Source organism: Tripterygium wilfordii, chromosome 8, assembly GCF_013401445.1.
Source record: "Tripterygium wilfordii isolate XIE 37 chromosome 8, ASM1340144v1, whole genome shotgun sequence".
NCBI lineage: Eukaryota > Viridiplantae > Streptophyta > Magnoliopsida > Celastrales > Celastraceae > Tripterygium > Tripterygium wilfordii.
Window position 1 is genome coordinate 11,982,094 of NC_052239.1, and position 11,971 is coordinate 11,994,064.

Consider the following 11,971-nt stretch of genomic DNA (forward strand, 5'->3'; position numbering starts at 1 on the left):
CCCTCTTTCTTTAAGTACAAAACGAACGTGACTCTGGCTCCACAGCGTACAGTGTTTCAGCTGTGAACATTGTCATATTTTGTACTCTTTTTTTCAAGTATCGACAACTCGACATGTAACTTTGACATTGTCAAAAGGCTGATTGGGACGGCATTTTCTGTCGACATGTAGCTTTGACATTGTCAAAAGGCTGACTCAGACCGCATTTTCTTTCATAAACAAATAACATGATTTTATCCAAATATAAAAAAATAATAAAAATAAATAACATGATTTTATCATTAATGTCTCCTCAACTTTAAACTTTGCCTCAACATGTGAAACTCATTTCTTCTCTCTCTCTTAATTTTTTTCAAGCCGGTGGTCCACTCCCAATGGACGACTCTTAGGGTGCATTTGATAGAGAGTATGACTGATAGTGTATATGCTAGATTATACCCTGTTAATATATGCTAGAGTATACACTAGAGCATATGTTAATTAATTAGGTGTTTGGTGAAACTATAAAATATGTTAATTAGACATAGAGTATATGTTGTCAAATTACCTAATAAGGACATTAAACATTTTTAACAAAATAATCATATTTAAAAGGACTTATTTTTCAGAACCAAGTTTTTATCATGACATGTTTCAGACCCGACCTAGTTATTTTAAGAGGGTACACACCGACTGATAATCTTGCTAAGAAATATCGGGTTATCAGGTCCCAGAATCAAGTTTCGAGTTATCCGATTATCCAATACCCTTTACAGGGCCCAACCCACAGGGGTGTTATGAATCTTCTTATGCTTATCCTCGTGTCTTTTCTTGTGCTTGGCACATAATTTATTTATTTTTCCTGTAGTTGCAATAAAGACGACTACTTGTAACTTGTAAGTCAACAACAACAAGCCACATAAAATTATAAATAATACAAGTGTCTATTTGTAAAGGACAAACAATCGTAACTCATAAAAATGACTTGAAAGAATAAAAAGACAACTTAAAATTTTATTACAGTGTAATTTGTGCCCACTTGAAATAGTGCGACTGCGTTTCACATCTTCTTCAGTCAAACATTAACCAAGGTTAAATGACCCAACTTAAACTCAACACAGCATGATTAACCCGACTTTGAAACCCAGAACCTTATCCAGCTCAAGCTTCTGCCTTTTCATCTTGTTTACCTCAAAGCTTCATTCTTTCAACAAATACCAGAGATCGATGTTGGCTGTCATTGAAAGAATTTATTGTTGGAGATGGTGGCTACAAGCTTTCCACAGAGTTGGACCCGTGTCCTCACCAAGCCCAACTCCACTCTTTCGAATTAGGGCTTCTGATGAAATCCCAAAATAGTTGCACGAAGAACTCGATCACTGGAACCCATGGGAGAGACGCACGGAGAGAAGGCTTGGCTGCTGCAACAAGACTTGTCATGTGCGGTAGGGGTAGTTTGTGGAAAAAGTCAGACCGGTGAGAAGAAACGCTCACATTTGGAGTGTGTCTTTTTTGGGCCGAACGGCAACGTATATGCTGCCATTTTCTGCCTTTTTCCGCTAGCGTCAAACGCTTGGCCACGCCATACCAAACGCAGCCTTAATCATATTCATGTGTGTACGGCGTTAATTAAATTATATTATCATTTTTGTTTATAATTAATGTGTGGAAGAATGACTATTGTCAACGGAGTAATAATACAGCCCCACATTTCATCCCTCATTCTAACCCTCAATTGATTATATATAAAATCAAGAATTCTCTTATGTGAATCAAAAAATGTGGATCAATTCTGTGAATCAAAATTCAATTATTATAATAAAGCGTAACATAAGTGGGGATCACATATTTATTATGGGATCCACCACATCTATGGTTAAAAATATATCCACAAAGTGAGTCTACACTTTTAATCCATATAAGAGAATTTATGTATATAAGATGTCGTCTTTTCAATAAAAGGAGAGGTTTGTCATCAACGGTTGCATGCAACTTCATGGAAAGATCCAGCGAATCGTCCCTTGTGTTTCACTTCAGGGAACTCATCTTAATTAAAACCTTCTCTGGGGTTGGACCAGCAAAGACGGCCATGTTTTTACACATTATTGTATATGTATTAAAGAGTATCCAAGATTGAACATATCTTTACTACTTCTCATTAGACAAATTAGTACTTAAAGTTAGATACAAAACTGCGTAATTAAATAGACTAATTACTAATTAAGCACGATAACCACGCCGAACAGGAACACCAGTCACTACACCATGATTAATATAGCCTCCGATGGGCAACCCCAGTCTCGGTCCCAACGACAACGACGCCGTTTTTGAACACGCATGGTTAAACTCTGGCACTTTAGCTCTCACCGAAACATTGATAATACCATTTCTCTCCCCCTTGTCGTCCCTTAATCTATAACTCAAAAAATGTAAATAATCCAACGGTGTATAGTACTCCCCGGAGATATCTGAAATCGGCATCCTAGCTGTCCCTATGATCCTGCTGCTATTGTTACTATTCTTGCAGTGCACCTCCAGCGTTACAAAACGCTCATGCATTGGCAACTCCATCACCAACTTATCGTTCCACGAAGGGTAGCTTCCTCCTTCTTTGTCAATCTTTGTTGAATGACAGTTAAAAGGATCGATTTTTACGACCGCGAACGTGTTCTTCTTGATTGATTTTCCATCTTTTTGTAGGTTTTCTGCGGATAATACCGTGATTTCCAAGCTACGTAACAAAGTTGCCATGGAAACAATCTTTAAAATTGGAAAATATATATATGTTTGTGTGTGTATATATATATATATATATATTGGCTAGCTAGGGTGAATGAATGATTGATTGATGAGGTTTGTGTTGTGTTGCATGTTTGTGTAATTGTGTGTATGTATATATATATAAACATGTAAGGGTGTGTAATGTTTGGAGGAGGAAGATGAAAAGAAAGGAGAAGGAAAGAGTAGATGATGTTTCTTTGAAGGAAGCTCCGAAGCTACCAAGGAAAAAGGTTTTCACTACTCGTCATAAGTGTTGCCTGTTTGTTATAATTTGTTTATTAAGGCTGCGTTTGTATTTTTTATTTATTGATGAAACTTCCTGTCTTTTTCCAAGTTCTACAATGACCAAGTCATATAGACTTCAAAAAGGTCCTCTTTTTTTGTCAGCATGATAAAATTACTCTGAAGAAGTAATAGTCATACGAGGAGGCCTAACACGGATTCCACCTGTAATTTTCTCTCATCTTTTGTAGAATTTTCATAGGTCACTCCCTACATGTTTCGGTGAAATAACCTGGAGCATCCACAGTGGTTAAGTTTTCAAGTGCTTGAAACATTTTTTTACTAGATATATGTAGTGCTATATGCACATAATGGCAAGATACTCGGACTCAATATTTTGACTAAACTTTTCATATGCTCTAAATTTTGAGCGTCACTAATTTGGTTCAGAGCGTCCACAGTAGTTAATTTGCACACACTCCTTATGTCTCAAACCTTAGAGCATCCACAGTGGTATTTAGTCAAGGTAGCACTTCAAAATCATTCTCTCTTTTCCTCTCTCATGGGTGACACAATTTAATTGGGTGAATGGATCCCACAATATGCACTATTCATCAATTATATATATACTCCAAATACACTCACAATGAGTCTCACTCTTCTCTCTCTTCATTTTCATCACATCTCTCTTACTTTTCATCACATCTCTCTTCCTTTTCATCTTCTTTCTCTTTCTTTCCATCAAATCTCTCTTACTTTTCATCACATCTCTTTTCTTTTTTCATTATCTCTCTCTTCAGTATTCATCAATTAAGCTAAACTCCAAAGATGTAGCATGAACTAATTTTTCAAGTGTCACTTTTCACTCATTGTATGCATGTAGTACTTAACTTATCAAGAAAGTATTATCTCAAGTACCCATTGTGAACATCTAACACTTAACTTATCAAGAAAGTATCATCTCAAGTACTCTAAAATCATCCCATTATGGATACTCTTATGCTTCTCAAGTGTTTGGCTCCAATACACCCATAATGACAAAAAGAAGTCGAGCACTCTAAAACTCTAAAAGGGCAGGAGAAAAGGGGCTGGAGGGAGAAGAGGGGCTGGAGGGAGAAAATACAAAAGGAAAAGTGAGAAGAAAATACACGTGTCATATGGGTGTGTTGAGTGGATCCGGTAAGGGGCACTATTCATCAATTAGAGAGTACTCCAAATGAAGAGTGTGGACAAATTAACCAGTTTTTTTCAAGTCATTTTACTCTCATTGTAAAGATCTAGCTCTACATTTATCCACAAAATATTGTTTGGAGCACTCCAAACACCATCCACTGTACAACGCTCTGAACAGAAAAATTATATGACAACTACACACCTAATCACAAAATGCCATCAATTACTACTCTGTCCCTTCGTAATTGGTGTTTGGTAGTTGGTAACTAGTGTTGGGAAAGCTTGAACCCAGTGAGCCCCACGCCAAAGTTAGAAGTCTAAAAAAACGGACGTCCGTTTTTCTTACATGTTTAATTAGGTGGGTCCTATAGAAACAATCAAATACAGAAACTTACAAACGTTACTTTTTTACGCGCACACATATTTTTGAGGCTCAACCCAGTGAGCCCCACGCCTAAGTCAGAAGTCTAAAAAAACGGACGTCCGTTTCTAGCCCCACACGTTGCAATGTTTACTTTGTCATAAACGTTTTTTTCTTTCCCGTTTCTACTTGGACTATAGAGCTGACAAGGTCAAACGTTGAATGTGTCCACTTTCAACTTCAAATCTCTCTCTCTAAAGATATACTTTGATATAGATATATTTTCGTCCATAAAAACATCAACATGGCATTGCCATTAATCTCGCGTCAGCATCCATGAAATGACATTTCTAGTTGCACCTCTTCTTAATTCCAAAATGGCTGCTAATTAACTAATAGCTTTGGTTTGGAGAGGAATTCTCACATAACGATATAAAGTAAAGATTTATATTATTGTAAATTCATACCCTCATACATATCAATAATATTGTTTGTTTTGGGTTATTCAGTTTCTGTGGATATATCGAGCTTGCATGTTTCTCCTTAGACCCAAGTAAGTGGGCTAAATCCAACTCACTCAAGCTTAGGAAAAGGTCTTGTTAGTGGTTAAGGGTGAGCTTAGGTTTATAAACTACACATGGTTGGCATTACCAGCAGATTTGGGAATATTGTTAACACTCCCTTGCACTTGTGGGCTGGGTTATGCCAAGACTCAACAAGTGGAGTAGAGGTCATGTCCAATTGGACCGAATTGCTTCGATACCATGTTGTAAATTCACACCCTCATCACATCAACAATATTATCCGCTTTGGGTTGTCCGGTTCCCGTGAATACATCGGACTCGCACGAGTTTGTTTCTCCTTAGGCCCAACTCACTTAAGCCTAGGAAATTAAAAGGCATTGTCAGTGGTTAAGGGTGAGCTTAGATTTATAAACCATACATGGTTGGCATTGCCAACCGATGTGAGAATATTGTTAACATATGTTTTCATCATTGATTGGAACAAAAATGTTAGGAATCTCAATCATTCTAGTAATTCATTTTGTCCCTTGATTGATGTAAGTGTAGGGTCCTACAAAAATTGGTGATTGAATCAGAGAGTAACATGTCAGTCACTCGGATGACTGAGATCCCTATCTCTTTTGTTTGAAATATGTGGAATCTAAAGTAGTGGGACTCCCTTGTTATCTCACTCATCATCCGCACCCTCAAAAGGTGATTATTACTTTATACCTTTATGTGAAAATTCCTACTGATTTGAATAGGGTCGAATTAATTAATTATTTAAGGATATTGGGGATCAATTACTCGCTGAGGATGAATTTTGAAAAATTCAATTGGTTGAATTGGGAAGAGTTTATGAACGTTATGCGACTCAGAAATTCCAATCGGACACTCAAACTTTTGCATATACATGTTCATGTATTTGTTTACTGTGTTTTCTAAAGTTGGAACAACAAATGCATAGCAAAAGACATCAATGGGGAACCAAATGCAATGAACCTTCAACCTTCCAAATGTATAAAGTATTGTATCTTTAAATATATCGTGAATACTAAATAAAATATTAACTGTGAATGGAGCTTGAGGTAGACTACTTTTGTAAAAAAAAAAGAACAATCCCTCTTAATTTCTCCTTACTTTTTTAAGAAGAGAATCCCATGACTAGAATATTATATGGTAAATGGGGAGGAATTATAATTATTAATTATTATCTTTTTATTTATATCGAAAATGACCTCCGATCATCTGTGGATACGTGGCAAGGACGGACCCATAATTTTTCATGATCAACCAATCTCTAGCTCACACAGGGCGAGGGCAGGGAAATTTTGGATTGATGTTTGTTCATTTGCAGGTGAATCCGGTGCTAACTGGCTTGAAATCCAAGATGCAGTTGCCGGAAATCATGCCTATCCAAAGATTAATGTCCAAAAGGCTACAAACTAAGGATATTCTATCTTAATTGTTTTAATTTAGATTTAAAATAATTTACTAAACAAAAACTGAATTTGTAGCTGGATAAGTGCAGAAGAAGTCGGAGTTTGTTGGTTGTACGTTCTTGAATTCTCTCAAACATATTTTTAGCATCTGCATGACAATTGATGACCTGAAGCACGATCGTCCTGCACTTTGAGAAAGAAAGAGTCTTCTCATGTTCAACTATACAAGAGCACTACTGAGATGACGGTTGTTAGCCATTTCTATTCACGTGCAAGAATGAGGCCTACAAACCAGGAAGATCGAGAGAGGCATAGATTCTCAATATTCCCACATCCACCATAAAGAAAAAGCACGACCCATGATATTCACCATGGTGTCCACTACCAGGAGATTGTTGTAGTTATTAAGCACTTTGGCTTAACAACTTTAGCATCGAGCAAGATGACAGTACCCCAAGACTACCCACATTTGCACATGTCAAGAACATGCCTAGGGAACATAAGTTGAAGGGTGTCATGATCACCATGAAGAGTATAAAAGGAGGAAGAAGAGAAATCTACAACCACCGACGTCAAAACATAAACTCCACGTCTTCAAATCTTTACTACTGACTTAGGCAATGACTCAAGTTACTTATCTTTTCAGTTAGCATAGCTCCGACCAACTAGTTCCAAATTTGTCCGTTACTTTTCAAGCCTCTACGGCTATGCTTCTAATTTAGCTTGTAAAACATACCCCAATACATTTCAAGATGTATTTCCTTTCAAAAAAATTACAGATGCATTCCAACAATGTGTCGTTTTTCATTTGTTTCAATAGAAGTTCTTTCATTCCAACGATAGTTTTTTGTCTCCTATTTTTCCAATTTGGCACGAAACGAATTTTAAGTCCTTTTTTCAAAAAGCAACCTTGAGTCAACAGCCTTGTGTTCTCGGTCTGCACACAATCCGTTTGATGAAGATGTCAGATTTGGTGCAACCCCTTATCAAAAATCTTTGGATTGACACTAAGTCCTAGCACACCTGAATACGCACTACCATAACTCAAACACTTCTATCCTCAATAGTCAAAAACGTGACATCTCTTGTCTACCGTAGAAGATAGCGAACAGTTCCATGAAAGACTAAATACATATAAAACGATCTTGCAAAATGAATATGTTTATCATAAAGAGATTCGTTGTTCCTGACCCTGCTTCATCGGTTCGGATCCCTCTCTCTCCCCTTTTGTTTTGCGAATAGATTTTTTAAAAAATTTATTTTGCCTGGTTCAGTAGCATAAAGGTGAATGCTCGGCAAGGTACAATAGCCGGGCGAGCCAATAAAAGAGGTTAAGATATAAATGAAATGTGTTGAAAAGAAAGGAAAAAAGGGAAGTTTTTTTAAAATAACCCAATCTACCCATCTAAATCAAATATGCAATATTAACCATGGTGGAAGAACTCTTTTGGTATTCCTCTATGCGGAGAATACTAATACAGAGATATTTAGCTGTTTTATTCTGGGAGGGACGTTACTGTATATTGCTAGCACAACTTGAGGTAGAGTCACGAATCATCTTAAAGAGAGCGATCTATTTCGTGACTCATCACTTAATCTCAAACTTGTGATTCGATTTCCTTCCCTTGCAGAAATCGAAGTAATATTTAGCTGGTTTTGAGTTATCGGTGCAACAATAACTTGACATACATATACATATACATATACATATACATATACATACATATATGGTCTTTCCAATAAAAGGAGAGGTTTGTCATCAACGGTTGCAACTTCATGAAAAGACCCAGTGAATCATCCCTCGTCTTTCACGTCAGGGAATTCAACTTAATTAAAACGTTTTCTGAGGTTGGACCAGCAAAGACGGCGATTTTTTTACCATTTTAGGTAATATATTATATTTTTAAGATTATCCAAAACTGATCATATCTTTACTTCTTCTCATTAGACAAATTGCGTAATTAAATAGATTAATGACTAATTAAGCACGATAATTACACCTAACCGGAACACCAGTCACTACACCTGCATGATTAATATAACCTCCCATGGGCAACCCCAATCTCGGTCCCACCGACAACGACACCGTTTTTGAACATGCATGATTATACCCCGGCGGCGGCGCTTTAGCTCTCACTGAAACATTGATAATACCATTTCTCTCCCCCTTCTCGTCCCTTAATCTATAACTCAAAAAATGTAAATAATCCAACGCTGTATAATATTCCCCGGAGATATCTGAAACTGGCATCCTAGCCGTCCCTATGATCCTGCTGTTGTTGTTACTACCCTTGCATGAGTGCACCTCCAGCGTTACAAAACGCTCATGCATTGGCAACTCCATCACCAACTTATCGTTCCACGAAGGGTAGCTTCCTCCTTTGTCAATCTTTGTTGAATGAGAGTTGAAAGGATCGATTTTGACGACCGCGAACGTGTTCTTCTTGATTGATTTTCCATCTTTTCGTAAGTTTTCTGCGGATAATACCGTGATTTCCAAGCTACGCAACAAAGTGGCCATGGAAACGATCTTTAAAATTGGAAAATATATATATGTGTATGTATATCTGAGGTAGCTAGGGCGAATGATTGGATTGATTGATGAAGTATGTTTGTGTGTGAATATATATATTTAAGGGTGTGTTTGGATGAGGAAGATGAAGAGAAGGGAGAAGGAAAGAGTAGATGATTTTTCTTTCGAGGAAACTACCAAGGAAAAAGGTTGTCACTACTCGTCGTAAGTGTTGGCTGTTTGTTTTTGTTTAGTAAGGATGCGTTTGGATTTATATATTGACGAAACTTCCTGTCTTTTTCCAACTTCTCCAATGGCAGCTATGTAGACTTCAAATAGGTCCTCCTTTTTGTCAGCATATTTAAATTACTCTGAGAAGGAATAAGGAGTAAGGCTGACGCGGATTCCACCTGTAATTTCTGTCATCTTTTGTTGAATTTTCATAGGTCATTCCCTACATGTTTCGGTGAAATAACATGCTTTCATTAGATTTCCTCCATGTTTAATTAGGTGGGCCCTATAGGATCAAGAAATGAATTCTCTTATACCAACTTAAAATGCGGGTCTAAAATGGGTGGCAGGGTCTGCTGTAATAAAATTACAGCAGGCCCCGCTGTAATGACATTTTTAGACAAAAATTTTTTTTATTTTATTTTGAAAAAATTATAGATGTGTAGTTTATGATCTAACGAATCCAACGATATATTTTTTGTTCGAAACAAAAATCAAATTCATTGTGATCCAAACACCGAATGTTTTGAGTTTATATCGGACGGTCTAAAATTGTTAAGCATTTTTCATGTAGCATATGATTTTTGTTTTGAACAAAAAATATATCGTTGGATTCGTTAGACCATAAACTACACATCTATAATTTTTTCAAAATAAAATAAAAAAACTTTTTATCCCAAACTGTCATTACAGAGGGGCCTGCTGTAATTTTATTACAGCAGAGCCCCGGTACTCGTCTAAAATAATGTCACTTGGTTCCACACCACTTGACCAAACAAAAATAACCCAGTAAAATATCATTGTTGTCTCTATTTATTCATCCACATCCCAAAAAAATTCGACTTTTTCACCATCCATTCCCAGCAAATTGTCACTGTTGTAGTTGCTCTATAATAACATCAACATGGCATCGCCATTAATCTTGCGTCAGCAATATTTATGAGATGGCATTTCTAGTTGCACCTGTTCTTAGTTCCAAAATGGCTGCTAATTAAATTAATATGGCTTCCGTTTGAATATATTTGATTTAATTAATTATTTAAAGAAAATGGAAATCGATTACTCGATGAGGATGAATTGTGAAAAATTCAATTGGTTGAATTGGAAAGAGTTATGCAGATCGAGTCAGAAATTTCAATTTGACACTCAACTTTCTACATGTACATACATATTCATGTATTTGTTAATTTTCTAAAGTGGGAACAAGAAAAGCATAATAAAAGACATCAATGGGAGACCAAATGCAATGAACCTTCAACCTTCCACGTAAGGTATGAAATTAAGTTTGGAGGGATTCGAGAGGAGGAGTTCTTGAACCCTTGATTGGCGCATGAATGGAGGAGGAGGGTTCGAGATGGTTCACCTTACCTCTCAAACCCTTTCCAGTTCCCACCCACCATTTTTGAACCCTCCCAACATAGGGGATTGTGAATGGTTCAGTTATAAAAACATCGAAAAAAAAAAATACACTAACATCCTCATCATAAGAACCCTTTTCCCAAATAAGTTTTGAAATAGTTCCTAAACTTTTGTGAATAGATCAATTTATCCCTGAATTTCATTTAGGATCAATTTAGCATCTAAAGTACTTTCAAGATTGTATGTAGTCCGTTAGCCCCTACGCAGAATTTTCATCTATTTTAATTGATGTGGCAGCAAAATTGAATATCACATGTAATTTAACTAACCAAAAAACTGCCACGTAAGTTAAAATAGACGAAAATTGTGCACATGGGCTAACGAATTACAGTTTTAGAAGTTCAAAAGTTAAATTGATCCTAAATGAAGTTCAGGGGCTAAATTGATCCATTTACAAAAGTTCTGGAGTCATTTCAAAACTTGTCCCTTCTTGACTATGATCGGTGGACAATGAGCAATATATGAACAACTTTTCATGTTTTTGGTCATTTGGATTTTTGAGCTTCCCTCTGGAGTTTATGTTTTCTTTATGTAAGGCCCTTGATTTCCTCTTTCTAATTCCACTTATGTGCCAAGTTAATGTGATATTGAAGAATTGAAGTCACTTATTTTTCATTTTATTGGGTTGGATATAGTCCCAAGCCCCAAAGCATTATTTTCAATTTTTACTCTTTGCAATGGCAGGTTGATAATGGCCATATATGACAAACTCTTCATATATATATATGCCAACGATCTTGATCTTGGATGCACCATTATTTTCCATCTAATTTCGTCAAAGTCATCACTAATATAGGATGTAAATTAAATAGTCATCATTTGAGGTTACGTGAAATGAGGCGCCTACCTGAATTAATGACCCAACTGCTACTATATATCTTGGCATGTGATGCCAACCACATCCATCGTCACAAACAAAGACTATGTCTCTTTCAGTTACAGCTGCAACCTCCTCACTGTCACCTTGGACTTCGCCTCTTTCTTGGTCTCTTTGGAAAAAAATGGCAATTCCTTCTTCATTACGTGCCCCTTCTTTTTTCCACGAAGATATCTATATCGGCTTCCATTTTTGTCTTTCTTGTTATGTGGTGACAATAGCTTCCTTCCACATTGTTTGTGACAACATCGACACTCAACTTTTTGTTAGGAGCTGAGTTGTTGAGAGATACTTCATGAATCTCCCAACTATCTGACAAAGAACTAAGCAAAAATAGATTAACCATACCTTGATCAATCCATCGCCGGATAGCACCGACAAACTTTCTGTGAAGTATGTTTCAAATAGGATCATCAATGGGGGTGACTCTCTATTTAGTGATCATACCCGTTCTGTAAAGATTATAACTTC

At 36.6% G+C, this 11,971-nt stretch overlaps 2 protein-coding genes across 2 annotated transcripts; both read right to left on the reverse strand.

Moving 5' to 3' along the window:
• Positions 1-1,881: 1,881 nt before the first annotated feature.
• LOC120003512 (BON1-associated protein 2-like) lies at positions 1,882-2,853 on the reverse strand. Its single transcript, XM_038852524.1, has one exon. The coding sequence runs from the start codon at positions 2,728-2,730 to the stop codon at positions 2,200-2,202; it is 531 nt and encodes a 176-aa protein (XP_038708452.1). The 5' UTR covers positions 2,731-2,853; the 3' UTR covers positions 1,882-2,199.
• A 5,488-nt stretch (positions 2,854-8,341) lies between these two features.
• On the reverse strand, positions 8,342-9,207 carry LOC120004268 (BON1-associated protein 2-like). Its single transcript, XM_038853559.1, has one exon. It carries the CDS (start codon positions 8,980-8,982, stop codon positions 8,443-8,445), a length of 540 nt encoding a protein of 179 aa, XP_038709487.1. The 5' UTR covers positions 8,983-9,207; the 3' UTR covers positions 8,342-8,442.
• Between the last annotated feature and the right edge of the window lie 2,764 nt (positions 9,208-11,971).